The 20,133-nt window shown below is 38.7% G+C and overlaps 1 protein-coding gene across 4 annotated transcripts in view; it reads right to left on the minus strand.

Moving 5' to 3' along the window:
* The window catches only part of drp2 (dystrophin related protein 2), a 299,389-nt gene that overhangs the window by 38,633 nt on the left and 240,623 nt on the right, over window positions 1-20,133 (minus strand). For all 4 annotated transcript variants that reach the window (XM_062043976.1, XM_062043975.1, XM_062043974.1 and 1 more), the window contains 2 exons: window positions 1,641-1,807; window positions 1,411-1,522 (listed from right to left, as the gene is read on the minus strand). In XM_062043976.1, coding sequence (XP_061899960.1) covers window positions 1,411-1,522; window positions 1,641-1,807 — 279 coding nt within the window. The remainder of the gene's footprint in view (window positions 1-1,410; window positions 1,523-1,640; window positions 1,808-20,133) is intronic.

Below are 20,133 nucleotides of genomic sequence, written 5' to 3' on the forward strand. Positions count from 1 at the left end.
CGTGCACTAGGCTATTGAATGGGGTGAGACCAGTATCCTGCACTAGGCTATTGAATGGGGTGAGACCAGTATCCTGCACTAGGCTATTGAATGGGGTGAGACCAGTATCCTGCACTAGGCTATTGAATGGGATGAGACCAGTATCCTGCACTAGGCTATTGAATGGGATGAGACCAGTATCCTGCACTAGGCTATTGAATGGGGTGAGACCAGTACCGTGCACTAGGCTATTGAATGGGGTGAGACCAGTATCCTGCACTAGGCTATTGAATGGGGTGAGACCAGTATCCTGCACTAGGCTATTGAATGGGGTGATACCAGTACCGTGCACTAGGCTATTGAATGGGGTGAGACCAGTACCGTGCACTAGGCTATTGAGCGGGGTGAGACCAGTACCCTGCACTAGGCTATTGAATGGGGTGATACCAGTACCGTGCACTAGGCTATTGAATGGGGTGAGACCAGTACCGTGCACTAGGCTATTGAGCGGGGTGAGACCAGTACCCTGCACTAGGCTATTGAATGGGGTGAGACCAGTACCGTGCACTAGGCTATTGAATGGGGTGAGACCAGTACCGTGCACTAGGCTATTGAATGGGGTGAGACCAGTATCCTGCACTAGGCTATTGAATGGGGTGAGACCAGTATCCTGCACTAGGCTATTGAATGGGGTGAGACCAGTATCCTGCACTAGGCTATTGAATGGGGTGAGACCAGTATCCTGCACTAGGCTATTGAATGGGGTGAGACCAGTATCCTGCACTAGGCTATTGAATGGGGTGAGACCAGTATCCTGCACTAGGCTATTGAATGGGGTGAGACCAGTATCCTGCACTAGGCTATTGAATGGGGTGAGACCAGTATCCTGCACTAGGCTATTGAATGGGGTGAGACCAGTATCCTGCACTAGGCTATTGAATGGGGTGAGACCAGTATCCTGCACTAGGCTATTGAATGGGGTGAGACCAGTATCCTGCACTAGGCTATTGAATGGGGTGAGACCAGTATCCTGCACTAGGCTATTGAATGGGGTGAGACCAGTACCGTGCACTAGGCTATTGAATGGGGTGAGACCAGTATCCTGCACTAGGCTATTGAATGGGGTGAGACCAGTACCGTGCACTAGGCTATTGAATGGGGTGAGACCAGTACCGTGCACTAGGCTATTGAATGGAGACAAGTCAAAGACCAACAAGTGGAAAGGATCAAGGGCTGTCAAACAAGATGACTTTGCTAATTATAAAAATGAGCTGCATTTTTTTTTTTTTTTAAATCAAAGTTGACTAATATAGCCCTAAATCAGGAGTGTCTCAAAGGGCTGCACGAGCCACAACGACAGATCCCACATCAGGACAAAGGAAAAAGTCAAGCCAATTGTATTGCTGGAAGCAGGAAGAAGGCGGGTCTTACTGGCGTGTAGTACTCCATGATGGGGTAGTGCAGCTTCTTCCCCTTGCTGGTGCGCCCGGTCAGGAAGCAGGTCTGGCAGATGTCCACATTGAACTGCTTCAGACTGCGATACCTGCCAGGAGCAACACGATACCAGGTGAGCTCCACAGTCCTGCAGGATGCACTTCTAAAGACTCTGGCTGCTGCAGAAATGATGCTAGGCACGCATCATTTGGACCTTTTCCACCTGCCTGAAGCCCTTGATGGGACATTGTTTGCAGACGTGACATTTGGCCTGGTGCTTGGTGGACTCGGCCGCGGTCACCCGGTGCAGCACGGGCAGCCAGACCATGGACTGGGGCTCCAGGCTGGTCCAGTCCAGGAAGTGCGACACCTCGATGGCCGGCTTCCCTGAAGCCTGCGCAGACAAGACTGTGAAATATAGGCAGGCAGGAAGATGGAAGATGAAGCAGGACTGGAAGTTCATGTGTGCACCAGTCAACTTGTCACCTGGTCAATAACAAGACAATACAACTAGGGATGTCCGATAATGGCTTTTTGCCGATATCCGATATTCCGATATTGTCCAACTCTTTAATTACCGATATCAACCGATATATACAGTCGTGGAATTAACACATTATTATGCCTAATTTGGACAACCAGGTATGGTGAAGATAAGGTACTTTTTAAAAAAATGTATCAAATAAAAAAAGATAAATAAATTTAAAAAAATTTCTTGAATAAAAAGAAAGTACAACAATATAAAAACAGTTACATAGAAACTAGTAATTAATGAAAATGAGTAAAATTAACTGTTAAAGGTTAGTACTACTAGTGGAGCAGCAGCACGCACAATCATGTGTGCTTACGGACTGTATCCCTTGCAGACTGTATTGATATATACTGACATATAATGTCTTTTAATATAATAGATAGATTTATTTAGTGCTTTTCTGGACACTGGACACTGGAAGAGAGAAGTGAGAATCCATCATCATAACGTCTGTTTTAGCTAACAAGAAAAAAACCAATTTAAGTCTTGTGAAATATGAATTTTCTTCTCGAAAAAATTACTTTTGCCGTGAAAAGGTACTTTTTTCACTAAAGTTGTGACTTTTTAAAATAAAATCAAATATGATTTAATTCTTGTCAAACAATATTTTTCTGGACAGAAATATTAAATATTTATTCTTGTAAAATAATTTATTTTCATTAAAAGAAAGTGTCTCAAAGAATTACAATTTCAATTTTTTCTTCAATAAATTCAACTTTATTCTGAAAGATTTAAAAAGTATGATTTTTATCTTAAAGTTATTCTTTCTAAAAATTAAATAAATAAATAAATATATATATATAATGTATACATACATTATATACATATATATATATATATATATATATATATATATATATATATATATATATATATATATATGCATTTGTATTTGTGTGATGATGAGATTTTAACCCCATTACTCCTTTGGATTCTATTTATTATTATTAGGGATGTCCGATAATGGCTTTTTGCCGATATCCGATATTCCGATATTGTCCAACTCTTTAATTACCGATACCGATATCAACCGATATATCCAGTCGTGGAATTAACACATTATTATGCCTAATTTGGACAACCATGTATGGTGAAGATAAGGTACTTTTTAAAAACATTTATAAAATAAAATAAGATAAATAAATTAAAAACATTTTATTGAATAAAAAAGAAAGTAAAACAATATAAAAACAGTTACATAGAAACTAGTAATTAATGAAAATTTGTCAAATTAACTGTTAAAGGTTAGTACTATTAGTGGAGCAGCAGCACGCACAATCATGTGTGCTTACGGACTGTATCCCTTGCAGACTGTATTGACATATACTGACATATAATGTCTTTTAATATAATAGATTAGATTTATTTAGTGCTTTTCTGGACACTGGACACTCGAAGAGAGAAGTGAGAATCCATCATCATAACGTCTGTTTTAGCTAAGAAGAAAAAAACCAATTTAAGTCTTGTGAAATATGAATTTTCTTCTCGAAAAAATTACTTTTGCCGTGAAAAGGTACTTTTTTCACTAAAGTTGTGACTTTTTAAAATATAATCAAATATGATTTAATTCTTGTCAAACAATATTTTTCTGGACAGAAATATTAAATATTTATTCTTGTAAAATAATTTATTTTCATTAAAAGAAAGTGTCTCAAAGAATTACAATTTCAATTTTTTCTTCAATAAATACAACTTTATTCTGAAAGATTTAAAAAGTATGATTTTTATCTTAAAGTTATTCTTTCTAAAAATTAAATAAATAAATAAATATATATATATATAATGTATACATACAGTATATATATATATATATATATATATATATATATATATATATATATATATATATATATATATATATATATATATATATATATATATATATATATATATATATATATATATATATATATATATGCATTTGTATTTGTGTGATAAAGAGATTTTAACCCCATTACTCCTTTGGATTCTATTTATTATTATTAGGGATGTCCGATAATGGCTTTTTGCCGATATCCGATATTCCGATATTGTCCAACTCTTTAATTACCGATACCGATATCAACCGATATATGCAGTCGTGGAATTAACACATTATTATGCCTAATTTGGACAACCAGGTATGGCGAAGATAAGGTACTTTTTAAAAAATTTTATAAAATAAAATAAGATAAATAAATTAAAAACATTTTCTTGAATAAAAAAGAAAGTAAAACAATATAAAAACAGTTACATAGAAACTAGTAATGAATGAAAATGAGTCAAATTAACTGTTAAAGGTTAGTACTATTAGTGGAGCAGCAGCACGCACAATCATGTGTGCTTACGGACTGTATCCCTTGCAGACTGTATTGATATATACTGACATATAATGTCTTTTAATATAATAGATTAGATTTATTTAGTGCTTTTCTGGACACTCGAAGAGAGAAGTGAGAATCCATCATCATAACGTCTGTTTTAGCTAACAAGAAAAAAAACAATTTAAGTCTTGTGAAATATGAATTTTCTTCTCGAAAAAATTACTTTTGCCGTGAAAAGGTACTTTTTTCACTAAAGTTGTGACTTTTTAAAATATAATCAAATATGATTTAATTCTTGTCAAACAATATTTTTCTGGACAGAAATATTAAATATTTATTCTTGTAAAATAATTTATTTTCATTAAAAGAAAGTTTCTCCAAGAATTACAATTTCAATTTTTTCTTCAATAAATACAACTTTATTCTGAAAGATTTAAAAAGTATGATTTTTATCTTAAAGTTATTCTTTCTAAAAATTTAATAAATAAATAAATATATATATATAATGTATACATACAGTATATACATATATATATATATATATGCATTTGTATTTGTGTGATGATGAGATTTTAACCCCATTACTCCTTTGGATTCTATTTATTATTATTAGGGATGTCCGATAATGGCTTTTTGCCGATATCCGATATTCCGATATTGTCCAACTCTTTAATTACCGATACCGATATCAACCGATATATACAGTCGTGGAATTAACACATTATTATGCCTAATTTGGACAACCAGGTATGGTGAAGATAAGGTACTTTTTTAAAAAATGTTATCAAATAAAATAAGATAACTAAATTAAAAACATTTTCTTGAATAAAAAAGAAAGTAAAACAATATAAAAACAGTTACATAGAAACTAGTAATGAATGAAAATGAGTCAAATTAACTGTTAAAGGTTAGTACTATTAGTGGAGCAGCAGCACGCACAATCATGTGTGCTTACGGACTGTATCCCTTGCAGACTGTATTGATATATATTGATATATAATGTAGGAAGCAGAATATTAATAACAGAAAGAAACAACCCTTTTGTGTGAATGAGTGTAAATGGGGGAGGGAGGTTTTTTGGGTTGGTGCACTAATTGTAAGTGTATCTTGTGTTTTTTATGTGGATTTAATAAAAAAACAAAAACAAAAAAACAAAAAAACAACAACAACAACGATACTGATAATAAAAAAAACGATACCGATAATTTCCGATATTACATTTTAATGCATTTATCGGCCGATAATATCGGCAGACCGATATTATCGGACATCTCTAAATACAACAAATCCTTTTCAACTTATATTCCATTGAATAGACTGCAAAGACAAGATATTTCATGTTCACACTGAGAAACGTTCTTATTTTTTCCCCAAATAATCATGAACTTCTAATTGAATGGCATGTTTACCACTGTGTTACATGGCATTTCCTTCTAACAACACTCGGTAAAGGTTTAGGAACTGAGGAGACACATTTTTGAAGTGGAATTCTTTCCCCATTCTTGGCATTGTCTTGCTGAAATAAGCAGGGGCGTCCATGATAACGTTGCTTGGATGGCAACATATGTTGCTCCAAAAGCTGTATGTACCTTTCAGCATTAATGGCGCCTTCACAGATGTGTAAGTTACCCATGTCTTGGCCACTAATACACCCTTTACACTAATACACTTTCACCCTAGGTTCTTTTTCCTCTTTGGTCCACAGTTTTCCAAAAACAATTTGAAACGTGGACTCGTCAGACCACAGAACACTTTCCCACTTTGCATCAGTCCATCTTAGATGAGCTCGGGCCCGGCGAAGCAATTCTGGGTGTTGTTGATAAATGGCTTTGGCTTTTGCATAGTGGAGTTTTAACTTGCACTTACTGACAGTGGTTTTCTGAAGTGTTCCTGAGCCCATGTGGTGATGTCCTTTACACACCGATGTGGCTTTTTGATGCAGTGCAGCCTGAGGGATCCAAGGTCACGGACGTTCGATGTTGGTTTTCGGCCTCGCCGCTTACGTGCAGTGATTTCGCCAGATTCTCTGAACCCTTTTGATGATATTACGGAGCGTAGATGGTGAAATCCCTCAATTCCTTGCTGAGAAATGTTGTTCTTCAGCAATTTGCTCAGGCATTTGTTGACAAAGTGGTGACCCTCGCCCCGTCCTTGTTTGTGAACGACTGAGCATTTCATGGAAGCTGCTTTTATACCCAATCATGGCACCCACCTGTTCCCAATTAGCCTGTTCACCTTTGATGAGCATTCCTCAACTCCCTCACTCTTTTTTGCCACTTGTGCCAGCTTTTTCGAAACACGTCGCAGGCATCAAATTCCAAATGAGCTAGTGTTTGCAAAACATATATCTTAGTATCTTGTCTTTGCAGTCTATTCAATTGAATATAAGTTGAAAAGGATGTGCAAATCATTGTCTTTATTTAGCATTTACACAACGTGACAACTTCACTGCTTGTGGGGTTTGTATTAAACCAGGGGTGTCAAACGTACGGCCCGAGGGCCGGATCAGGCCCGCAAACAGGTTTTATTCGGCCCGCGGGATGAGTTTGCCAAGTGTAAAAATGAACCTGATATTTTTGAATGAAAGAAACTGCAGTTCTAAATGTGTCCGCTGGATGTCACAATAGCAATTCTTTGTACCGTTGTAGATGATGCTACATATGTTTAGTTAGGTTTAGTTTAGTTGATTATTTCTTCGGTCAATGGTCAACAAAATAAAAAAAAAACGTTTTACATAAAAAAACCGATGTACATTCATAAATTTAAAAAAAATGTTGCAGACCGAAAGGGTTTCGGCTGAAGTTGAACATTTATTGCACCTAACCCTATAAACAAAGTCAAGTACAAGATGAGCTTCCAAAAAATATGAAATTTCCTTTTCACAACATATTATAAATACACATTGTACACAACATAAATACCGTTCAATTATATACACAGTAGAGGCATGTGAAATATCCTTGTACACATGTTAAACCTTTGCAACAATTATATACTATATACAAACAATTATACTTCCATTATATTTATATCCCACATTTAGTTTTTAATTAACATTGATCATAGTATTAACTACTGTACAAAATAAACCACATGATTTTAGTTACATAAATAACATAATACATGATGGAATGGATTAAGCAAACAATGTACTAATATGATCCACTTCAAGAAACTCTTCAAACTTAAAGTGTTTACAAAGTACAAAGAAGAAGAGCCATGATAAACATTCTGAATTTATCTCATCCAGCCATTCATTTTCAAGATAATCTTACTCATCTCCCTATATGAAATATAACTTACTTCACCAATTATTATTTATTTTATTTATTTATTTTTATTGTTCTTACTTATGGAGTATATTGTGAATAAATTGAGAGCAGGAAGTGAACAAACGTTTTAGCAACTGCTATGTAAAAGAAAAGGGTTAGGATTAAATAAGCTGTGCTTCTTCCTACTCCTTTTCCAACATGTTGAATAGAGAAACTGGAAATTGTGATGTATCATGTTGTATGTATGCATGTTCCAAATAAACTCAAACTCAACTCAACATACTGTCATTTGATTTTGATATCATTTTTTTATTTGATAGATTGAAAATTAACACCAATGAGTTGACTGATGAATATTATCACATTATTTAATCAGAAAATATAAATAACGACAAATAAATTATGTATAATATTAACCGTACCAGGTAATTGTAAAAAAAACAAAACAACAACATTACGATTTGTATAATTTCAGAATGTGCTTGCTCTATTTTTAAACAAAAAAAAACAATTAGAAGTTGTCTTTATTTTTAAGTTATCGTGCCGTGATTTTACCTGTCCGGCCCACTTGGGAGTAGATTTTTCTCCGTATGGCCCCCCATCTAAAATGAGTTTGACACCCCTGTATTAAACCGTGCAGCGTTCGTCTCCCCAAGACATGTTGAGGACGCCAGGATGGCCTTGGAGGGACGACTTCTTCATAAAGGAATGACTTGCTAAGCCATGGAAATCTGTGATGTGCTAAATTCTCATTAAGTCTGCATCCGAGGTGCATTAAGAGGTTGATTTCCCTGCGGGCTTCTCTGCTGCTGGAGCACTGCTGCATCATAAATGCACGTGTGTGTGTGTGTGTGTGTGTGTGTGTGTGTGTGTGTGTGCACTTGTCTCACCATCCTTGTGTGGACATACACTTGATAAACCACCTTTCTGTGAGGATCTTTTAACTTGTGAGGACATTTGCCTGGTCCTCACAACTACAAAAGTAAAATATTTTTTTTACCTTGTGTGTTTTGCATTCTGAAGTGAGGTTGCAACTAGGGATGTCCGATAAATGCTTTAAAATGTAATATCGGAAATTATCGGTATCGTTTTTTAAATTATCGGTATCGTTTTTTGTTGTTGTTGTTTTGTTTTTTATGGTTTTTATTAAATCAACATAAAAACACAAGATACACATACAACTATTGCATCAACCCAAAAAACCTCCCTCCCCCATTTACACTCATTCACACAAAAGGGTTGTATCTTTTTTGTTATTAATATTCTGCTTCCTACATTATATATCAATGTATATCAATAAAGTCTGCAAGGGATACAGTCCGTAAGCACACATGCTGCTCCACTAATAGTACTAACCTTTAACAGTTAATTTTACTCATTTTCATTAATTACTAGTTTCTATGTAACTGTTTTTATATTGTTTTACTTTCTTTTTTATTCAAGAAAATGTTTTTAATTTATTTATCTTATTTTATTATTTTTTTTAAAAAGTACCTTATCTTCACCATACCTGGTTGTCCAAATTAGGCATAATAATGTGTTAATTCCACGACTGCATATATCGGTTGATATCGGTATCGGTTGATATCGGTATGGGTAAATAAAGAGTTGGACAATATCGGAATATTGGATATCGGCAAAAAGCCATTATCGGACATCCCTAGTTGCAACTCTCTACTCCCATATAGGGCTAGATGTATATTGTTTCATCATTCTAGCTATAGTGGAAAGGGGGGCCCTCACAACCTACTAACCAAACGTGGGTCCACACAAAGTAGGCAAGACATGTATGGGTGTGTGTGTGTGTGTGTGTGTGTGTGTGTGTGTGTGTGTGTGTGTGTGTTGTCATCCTACAGACGATGAGCTTTAAAGAAGTGGATCTCTCCTGGGATGAAGAAGGCTCCAACACACAGGTGTCCCAACCTCAGGCCCGGGTGCCACATCTGGCCCGCCACATCTTTCCATGCATCAATAAAGTACTTCATCTACCCGACATTTGTGCTATTTGACTAGGCTTTCAACCCTGCGGCTTACAAAAAACGGTGCGCTTCATTTATGGCTTTCTCTTCGCTGACGGTCACAATGCAAATAGTTCAAACAAAAAACAAAGCAAATACACTGAATAAGTCTGTTATTGTTTTTTGCAGGTGACGCATTGCCCTTCTGTTTAGACTGAGCCTTCAACCGGAAGTAGAAGTCCTGCACCGTCTTCTACTCATATGGATTCTTCATTCCTCACTCCAAACTACAACCTCCATTTACCAACTTTATTGGTTCCTGAACATGGTTGGTAAATTGCATGGTGAAACAGTTCCCTATAAGAAACAATGTCAACATGAAAAATGGTTCCAGCCTCAACAAAAGTCCCTGTTTTCATGAAGGTTTGTACACAATATAAAGTGCTATACAGTCCTGTATGTCAAATAAACAAGGAGCCACATGGAGAGGAGCCAGATCAGCCAGGTCAGGATGCCACCCGAACGCCTCCCGAGGGAGGTGTTTAGGGCACGTCCGACCGGTAGGAGGCCACGGGGAAGACCCAGGACACGTTGGGAAGACTATGTCTCCCGGCTGGCCTGGGAACGCCTCAGGATCCCCCAGGAGGAGCTGGACCAAGTGGCTGGGGAGAAGAAAGTCTGGGCTTCTCTGCTTAGGCTGCTGCCCCCGCGACCCGACCTCAGATAAGCGGAAGAAGATGGATGGATGGATGGATAACAAGGAGCGATGGATCAACTTTCTATTTAAAAACCCGCTGAACTGTTGCTGCTCCGGCAACACGCGCACTCACAAAGAAGCCACAATGGTGCCCTCGCAAATGATCAGAAATCCTTAACTTTCAATTGAAATGATCAGAAATCCTTAACTTTCTATTCAAATGATCAGAAATCCTTAACTTTCTATTCAAATGATCAGAAATCCTTAACGTTCTATTCACATGATCAGAAATCCTTAACTTTCAATTTAAAAACCCGCTGAACTGTTGCTGCTCCGGCAACACGCGCACTCACAAAGAAGCCACAATGGTGCCCTCGCAAATGATCAGAAATCCTTAACTTTCAATTCAAATGATCAGAAATCCTTAACTTTCAATTTAAAAACCCACTGAACTGTTGCTGCTCCGGCAACACGTGCACTCACAAAGAAGCCACAATGGTGCCCTCGCAAATGATCAGAAATCCTTAACTTTCAATTCAAATGATCAGAAATCCTTAACTTTCAATTTAAAAACCCACTGAACTGTTGCTGCTCCGGCAACACGTGCACTCACAAAGAAGCCACAATGGTGCCCTCGCAAATGATCAGAAATCCTTAACTTTCTATTCAAATGATCAGAAATCCTTAACTTTCCATTCACATGATCAGAAATCCTTAACTTTCAATTTAAAAACCCGCTGAACTGTTGCTGCTCCGGCAACACGCGCACTCACAAAGAAGCCACAATGGTGCCCTCACAAATGATCAGAAATCCTTAACTTTCAATTCAAATGATCAGAAATCCTTAACTTTCTATTCAAATGATCAGAAATCCTTAACTTTCGATTCAAATGATCAGAAATCCTTAACTTTCAATTCAAATGATCAGAAATCCTTAACTTTCAATTTAAAAACCCGCTGAACTGTTGCTGCTCCGGCAACACGTGCACTCACAAAGAAGCCACAATGGTGCCCTCGCAAATGATCATAAATCCTTAACTTTCAATTCAAATGATCAGAAATCCTTAACTTTCTATTCATATGATCAGAAATCCTTAACTTTCAATTTAAAAACCCGCTGAACTGTTGCTGCTCCGGCAACACGTGCACTCACAAAGAAGCCACAATGGTGCCCTCGCAAATGATCAGAAATCCTTAACTTTCAGCACCTTTTGAAACAAAAAGAAAATGTAGAAAATAAAAACAAAGTTTCCTGCATTATATTTGACCTTTAGATTTATTCTCATTCACCAACCTCTATTGGCTGTCTTTGTGATGTACCACAGAAGGTTTAGTAGATCATTTACCAACATGATTACCATTGGACATGTCATGTAAAAGTATTTAACGTGCATGCAAAGAACTCAGAAAACATTTCTCAGTTGGAAAATCTATCCTGTAGCCACGCCCCCTCAGGTAATACACCTCCGGTGTTGTGACCTCTGTTTACATTTGTCACGTCAAAAATATACTAAAAAATATAAGAACAAGGAGCTTGTTTCCATGCTCTTCGTGGTCTCCCCGTCCTGCAACTCAGTGCGGCGTTCAGCATGAGGAAAGCGAGAACCTGCGGCTGAGGCGAGCGTTCAACAAATTTGGTTTCGATCATATATTTCTGTATATTTTATTAAAACAACAAGGAAGTAATAATTTGACGCGAACATGACTGTTTAAGAACGCTGATATCCGCGAACTTTAACGTGGACCCCGACTTAAACAAGTGTGAAAAACTTATTGGGGTGTTACCATTTAGTGGTCAATTGTATGGAATATGTACTGTACTGTGCAATCTACTAATAAAAGTCTCAATCAATCAATCAATCAATCAACCAAGCATATTGCGACAAGAATAAACATTTAAAGAAGTCAAAGTCACTGAAGGAAAGGGGCAGAAGGAGAAAGACAAGGGCTCGGGGGCCAGAGCCCCTGGAAGCCCCCCTCCTCCAACCCTCTTCCCTGCGTGTTCTCTTGTGTTGAAGAAGAGCTACATATCATGTCGCCGTGCAATAAGTCTGCTCTGGCATGTGTGGAAAGGATGTAGATATGATTAAGAGTTCTTTCTTTTTACATAGCCATGTTTAGAGTAGCTAGTACTTTTCCTTGCCTCTCTTTGTCTTCAGATTGTCTGTTTTATGTCTCAACCTTGGAATGTGAAAACCTCCCCCATTGGTTTCTTATCAGTGTTGAGAGGTGGGAGATGGAGGCTTTCTTTTGTGTGAAAAGGGTGTGTTTTTCCCTTGCAATGCCAGGTCAACTAGAGCAGCCGATACAAATGTATTGATTAAGTTGATCTCCCAAAGCTTTGGAATAATAATAATAATAATAATGGATTCGATTTATATCGCGCTTTTCTATTGTTAGATACTCAAAGCGCTCACAGAGAAGTGGGAACCCATCATTCATTCACACCCGGTGGTGGTAAGCTACATTTGTAGCCACAGCTGCCCTGGGGTAGACTGACGGAATCGAGGCTGCCAGTTTGCGCCTACGGCCCCTCCGACCACCACCTACCATTCATTCATCATTCATTTCACCGGTGTGAGCGGCACCGGGGGCAAAGGGTGAAGTGTCCTGCCCAGGGACACAACGGCAGCGATTTTTGGATGGTAAGAGGCGGGGAGCGAACCTGCAACCCTCAGGTTTCTGGCACGGTGGCTCTACCCCAGGGGTCACCAACCTTTTTGAAACCAAGAGCTACTTCTTGGGTACTGATTAATGCGAAGGGCTACCAGTTTGATATACACTTGAATAAATTGCCAAAAATAGCCAATTTGCTCAATTTACCTTTAACTCTATGTTATTATTAATAATTAATGATATTTACACTTAATTGAACGGTTTAAAGGCCTACTGAAAGCCACTACTACCGACCACGCAGTCTGATAGTTTATATATCAATGATGAAATCTTAACATTATAACACATGCCAATACGGCCGGGTTAACTTATAAAGTGACATTTTAAATTTGCCGCTAAACTTCCGGTTCGAAACGCCTCTGAGGATGACGTATGCGCGTGACGTAGCCCGGCGAACACGGGTATGCCTTCCACATTGAAGCCGATACGAAAAAGCTCTGTTTTCATTTCATAATTCCACAGTATTCTGGACATCTGTGTTGGTGAATCTGTTGCAATCATGTTCATTGCATTATGGAGAAGGAAGCTGAGCAAGCAAAGAAGAAAGTTGTCGGTGCGAAATGGACGTATTTTTCGAACGTAGTCAGCAACAACAGTACACAGCCGGCGCTTCTTTGTTTACATTCCCGAAAGATGCAGTCAAGATGGAAGAACTCGGATAACAGAGACTCTAACCAGGAGGACTTTTGACTTCGATACACAGACGCCTGTAGAGAACTGGGACAACACAGACTCTTACCAGGATTACTTTGATTTGGATGACAAAGACGCAGACGTGCTACTGTGAGTATGCAGCTTTGGCTTTTTTTTGCGTATGTACGTAACTTTTTTAAAATATATAAGCTTTATGAAGCTTGGGTTAGGTGAACGGTCTTTTGGGCTGAGTGATTGTGTGTGTTGATCATGTGTTTGAATTGTATTGGCGTGGTCTATGGAGCTAGGAGCTAGCAGAGGAGCTAGGAGCTAGCATAACACGTACCGTACCGTAAGTGCGCGTCACGTACGTAACTTTTTAAAAATATATAAGCTTTATGAACCTTGGGTTAGGTGAACGGTCTTTTGGGCTGAGTGATTGTGTGTGTTGATCAGGTGTTTGAATTGTATTGGCGTGTTCTATGGAGCTAGGAGCTAGCAGAGGAGCTAGGAGCTAGCATAACAAACACGCAGGTGTTATTATGCAGGATTAATTTGTGGCATATTAAATATAAGCCTGGTTGTGTTGTGGCTAATAGAGTATATATATGTCTTGTGTTTATTTACTGTTGTAGTCATTCCCAGCTGAATATCAGGTACCGTGAGTATGCAGCCTTGGCTGCTAAACATTCGATAACTTGACCGTATGTGCGCGTCACGTACGTAACTTTTTAAAAATATATAAGCTTTATGAACCTTGGGTTAGGTAAACGGTCTTTTGGGCTGAGTGATTGTGTGTGTTGATCAGGTGTTTGAATTGTATTGGCGTGTTCTATGGAGCTAGGAGCTAGCAGAGGAGCTAGGAGCTAGCATAACAAACACGCAGGTGTTTTTATGCAGGATTAATTTGTGGCATATTAAATATAAGCCTGGTTGTGTTGTGGCTAATAGAGTATATATATGTCTTGTGTTTATTTACTGTTGTAGTCATTCCCAGCTGAATATCAGGTCCCACCCGCCTCTCACAGCATCTTCCCTATCTGAATAGCTTCAACTCCCCACTAGTCCTTCACTTGCACTTTACTCATCCACAAATCTTTCATCCTCGCTCAAATTAATGGGGAAATTGTCGCTTTCTCGGTCCGAATCTCTCTCACTTCATGCGGCCATCATTGTAAACAATAGGGAACTTTGCGTATATGTTCAACTGACTACGTCACGCTACTTCCGGTAGGGGCAAGCCTTTTTTTTATCAGATACCAAAAGTTGCAATCTTTATCGTCGTTGTTCTATACTAAATCCTTTCAGCAAAAATATGGCAATATCGCGAAATGATCAAGTATGACACATAGAATAGATCTGCTATCCCCGTTTAAATAAAAAAAATTCATTTCAGTAGGCCTTTAAAAGAGGAGAAAACACGAAAAAAATGACAATTCAATTTTGAAACAGTTTATCTTCAATTTTCGACTCTTTAAAATTCAAAATTCAACCGAAAAAAAGAAGAGAAAAACTTAAAAAAAGAATTTATGGAACATCATTAGTAATTTTTCCTGATTAAGATTAATTTTAGAATTTTGATGACATGTTTTAAATAGGTTAAAATCCAATCTACACTTTGTTAGAATATATAACAAATTGGACCAAGCTATATTTCTAACAAAGACAAATCATTATTTCTTCTAGATTTTCCAGAACAAAATTTTTAAAAGAAATTCAAAAGACTTTGAAATAAGATTTAAATTTGATTCTACAGATTTTCTAGATTTGCCAGAATAATTTTTTTGAATTTTAATCATAATAAGTTTGAAGAAATATTTCACAAATATTCTTTGTCGAAAAAACAGGAGCTAAAATGAAGAATTAAATCAAAATGTATTTATTATTCCTTACAATAAAAAAAATAAAAAACTTGAACATTGATTTAAATTGTCAGGAAAGAAGAGGAAGGAATTTAAAAGGTAAAAAGGTATATGTGTTTAAAAAAACCTAAAATCATTTTTAAGGTTGTATTTTTTCTCTAAAATTGTCTTTCTGAAAGTTATAAGAAGCAAAGTAAAAAAATTAATGAATTTATTTAAACAAGGGAAGACCAAGTCTTTAAAATATTTTCTTGGATTTTCAAATTCTATTTGAGTTTTGTCTCTTTTAGAATTAAAAATGTCGGGCAAAGCGAGACCAGCTTGCTAGTAAATAAATAAAATGTAAAAAATAGAGGCAGCTCACTGGTAAGTGCTGCTATTTTTAGAACAGGCCAGCGGGCTACTCATCTGGTCCTTACGGGCTACCTGGTGCCCGCGGGCACTGCGTTGGTGACCCCTGCTCTACCCAATACGCCACGCCGAATAAACTTGAAAATATTCCAATTCTGTCTTGATGGTCCTTCTTACTCAGCATATATGTCATGGAAATAACTTGGGATTGACCAGTAACTTAGATTCCCTTGGAGGAAGAACTGGTCTGACGCAACACATGTTATTCCCAAAAGGTGTGGTGTCTTCACAATTACACACGGAGCCTTCTTGCCTTCTTGCAAATAGTCTTTTTTTTTTTTTTTTTTTTTTTTCATCCACAAAGATGCCCAGGCTGTTGTGTTGTTTTTTTGGGGACTCATTTTGAGGTAAGAAAACGGACAAAACGAGCGAAAAGAGGAAAAACACACAAACGCGCTGAAGACGTCTTGTGCAGAAAGCGAGTGGAAGGCTCCGCCTCCACTAGAAGGACACACCCCCTGTGTTTGCGTCTGAATGACTGAACGATGCGATCGTACACACAAAAAAGTTGTCAAATCACAAAGTTTTCCAACAGCTGGTAGCTGAGGTTGCTGTGGGTGGTCAACTTCCTCAGACGTCGCCACACTTTGTGATATTTAATCTGCAACTAAACGCTCCCGACATGACGCAAATGGCAAAAGGGATTGATTTTAATCACCCGTGTCGGATAGGACAAGCGTGGAGCAGAACAGGGCGAGCATAATTAGGATGTGCTTTGAATATCAGGGCATGAAAAGGCCACCCGCTCATGAATCCCATCGGGTGTCACTTTTTACAGCGCTACAATGAAGTGCTGCCCCACAGCAAATGTCACAGGCTACAAACTCAACTTACGCCCTACCAAAACAGCACTCAGCGGACAAACACCAACTCACATGTCTGGAACGCATCAGCCAGCAGGGGGAGGTACAGTCCTGGTCAAAAGTGTACGTACACGTGTAAAGAACATCATGTCATGGCTGTCTGGACTTTACAATTATTTCTTATGTTTTTGTGATGTAGTGATTGGAGCACATACTTGTTGCTCACAAAAAACATTCATGAAGTTTGCTTCTTTTATGAATGTATTATGGCTCTACTGAAAATGTGAGGGTCAAAAGTATACAATGTTAATATTTGCTTACATGTCCCTTGGCAAGTTGACCTGCAATAAGGCGCTTTTGGTAGCCATCCACAAGCTTCTGCTTGACCACTAAATTGCTGCAGTTCAGCTAAATGTGTTGACATGGACTTGTTTCTTCAGCATTGTCCACACTTTGGGAAGGCCATTCTAAAACCTTCATGCTAGCCTGATTTAGCCATTCCTTGACCACTTTTGAGGTGTGTTTGGGGTCATTGTCCTGTTGGAACACCCAACTGCGCCCAAGACCCAACCTCTGATGGTTTTTGTCAGGTTCAAACACTGATGACATCTATTAAACAAGACAAAAGGCAAGGAATCAAACAGAGACAGAATGAAATTTGGACTCAATATTGACGAGAAACATGGCGACTGTCCTCTCCGCACAGTCTTCAACCATGCTCTGCCACAAGATTGCACTCCTGCTTCTTTAATTGACTTTCTCCCCCCACCTGACCACAGCTGCTTCCAAAGGGAAGTGGGTCGTAAACAGCGTTGCCTTCGGTTACCGAACAGTTCAAAGAGAGTTCCATAAAATAGTTCAAAGAGAGTTCGTGAAATACTTCAAAAAGAGTTCCTCTGGAAGTTTGAGCAGATCCTGCCATCTGTCCGCTTTGAAGTCACAGTGGAGTCTTCCTCTTGGTAGGCCTCAAAGACAGCCCTTTTGTCTTCTTCTCAGGAACACAATGTAATACAAAGTTTTTGTGATCATTTAGAAACAATTATTAGGGTCCGCACAGGACCTTTTCAAAAGGAATCCCACAGGGAGTCCTTTTGCAATGGGACGAAAGGACCCTATTGAAATTGTAATGTTTATTATTCTTCTTTTTCTTCCACACCTATGCGCGCTACTTTGACCCCCTTAACATGCTTCAAAACTCACCAAATTTTTGACACACACACGAAACGTCTTTGAGAACACTTTAATCAAAAACCAAACCCAAAAAAATCAACATTGCGCTCTAGCGCCCCCTAGGAAGAAAACTGCTTCTAACTCCCACTAGGAAGGTCGTAGAGACATGAAACAAAAGCCTGTATGTAGGTCTCATTTAGACCTACAATTCATAATTTCACTTCTTTGGGCGAAAACCAACAGGAAGTTGGCAATTTCCCCTTCAAGACAAAAAATGACTAAAAACACTCATTTTTGATTTTTGAGCTGTAATTTGACCCCCTTAAAATACTTCAAAACTCACCAAACTTCTCACAGACATCGGGACTGGTGGAAATTGCGATCTAAAAAAAAAACCGAACCCCAAAACTCAAAATTGTGCTCTACATAATTTTTTGAAAAAAAACAGACCAAAAACTGCTCCTCAGAGGAAAACTCTGACAAAATTGCTTGTAACTTCCGGTAGGAACGTCTTAGAGACATGAAACAAATACCTCTATGTAGGTCTCGCCTAGACCTAAATTTCATAGATTGACATCCTTCAGCAAAAATCAACAGGAAGTTTGCTATTCCTCCTTCAAAACAACATTTTTGTTACAAACGGTCACCAAACATCAAACGTTATCTCCTCTGAGCGCGTTTGTCGTTTCGGCTTCAAACTGCTACAGGAGAGAGATTGAACCCTTCTGATTAAACTGTCTGTACGGATTTTTTATAAGTGCTACCGTTTTGATTTTACGAGCCTTCAAAGACCCGCAGCACTGATGCTGCTCCGGTGCCAAAAATGACAACGAAAATGCGATTATTCCTTCTTTGGCCTCAATACACACAATACCCTATAATGACAATGTGAACTCAGACACAACTTCCTCTAACTCCCAGTACGAATATCGTAGAGACACGAAACAAAAACCTCTATGTAGGTCTCACTCAGGACTACCACTGGACAAAAGTATTGGGACACTTAGGACTAGCACCTGCCAAAAAGCGGACCCGACCAACGCTGCTTGCAGCTTTAATTCTAATAGTTTTAGCTTGTCCTGAAGAATTTGGAGGTCCATCCATCCATTTTCTACCGCTTATTCCCTTCGAGGTCTCGGGGGGGCGCTGGAGCCTATCTCAGCTACAATCGGGCGGAAGGCGGCGTACACCCTGGACAAGTCGCCACCTCATCGCAGGGCCAACACAGATAGACAGACAACATTCACTAGGGACAATTTAGTGTTGCCAATCAACCTATCCCCAGGTGCATGTCTTTGGAGGTGGGAGGAAGCCGGAGTGCCCGGAGGGAACCCACGCAGTCACGGGGAGAACATGCACACTCCACACAGAAAGATCCCGAGCCCGGGATTGGACCCCAGACTACTCAGCACCTTCGTATTGTGAGGCAGACGCACTAACCCCTCTCCCACCGTGCTGCCCAGAATTTGGAGGTGATCCTCCTTTTTCATTGTCCCATTTAAAGCAGCAGTTCCATTGGCAGCAAAACAGGCCCAGAGCATAATACTACCACCACCATGCTTGACGGCAGGCATGGTGTTCCTGGGATTAAAGGCCTCACCTTTTCTCCTCCAAACATATTGCTGGGTATTGTGGCCAAACAGCTCCATTTTTGTTTCATCTGACCACAGAACTTTCCTCCAGAAGGTCTTCTCTTTGTCCATGTGATGTCAGATGGAACACAAATGGAGCTGCTTGTCATGTTCTATGTTTTGTTATTTTCTGCTAGTTTTGGACTCCATAGTTCCTGTTTTTGCGCTTCCTTGTTTGTTTTGTCACCATGGCGACTCATCAGTTTCACCTGCCTCATTTGTTTGGACTCACGAACCTGTTCTATTAATGACATTATTATTTAAGCCTGTCTTTTTCAATTAGTCGGCCTGGCAACATTTACTCTGGATTTACTCTGCCCACGCCATAGTTCTTGTTCATAGCTCACGCTGCTCTGCTCATGTCACAGTAAGTGTCGTTTGTTTTATGTTCATAGTTTACGTTAAAGTATCCGTTTTGTTCCCTGCGCCAAGTTTGTGTCTCCGCCTTGTAAAAGCCTTTTGTTTGTACTTTTTATAGTCAAGATTAAATCATGTTCCTACCTTCTACCAATGTCTGATCTAGTCCGTTTGCATCCCGGGAAAACTATCCTCGCAGTAAGATGTGTAATAATCCACGTCATGACACTGTTTGGCCACAATACCCAGCAATATGTTTGGATATGTCGCCGTGCAATAAGTCTGCTCTGGCATGTGTGGAAAGGATGTAGATATGATTAAGAGTTCTTTCTTTTTACATAGCCATGTTTAGAGTAGCTAGTACTTTTCCTTGCGTCATGACACTGTTTGGCCACAATACCCAGCAATATGTTTG

The sequence above is a fragment of the Entelurus aequoreus genome, linkage group LG04 (genome assembly GCF_033978785.1).
Source record: "Entelurus aequoreus isolate RoL-2023_Sb linkage group LG04, RoL_Eaeq_v1.1, whole genome shotgun sequence".
Lineage (NCBI taxonomy): Eukaryota > Metazoa > Chordata > Actinopteri > Syngnathiformes > Syngnathidae > Entelurus > Entelurus aequoreus.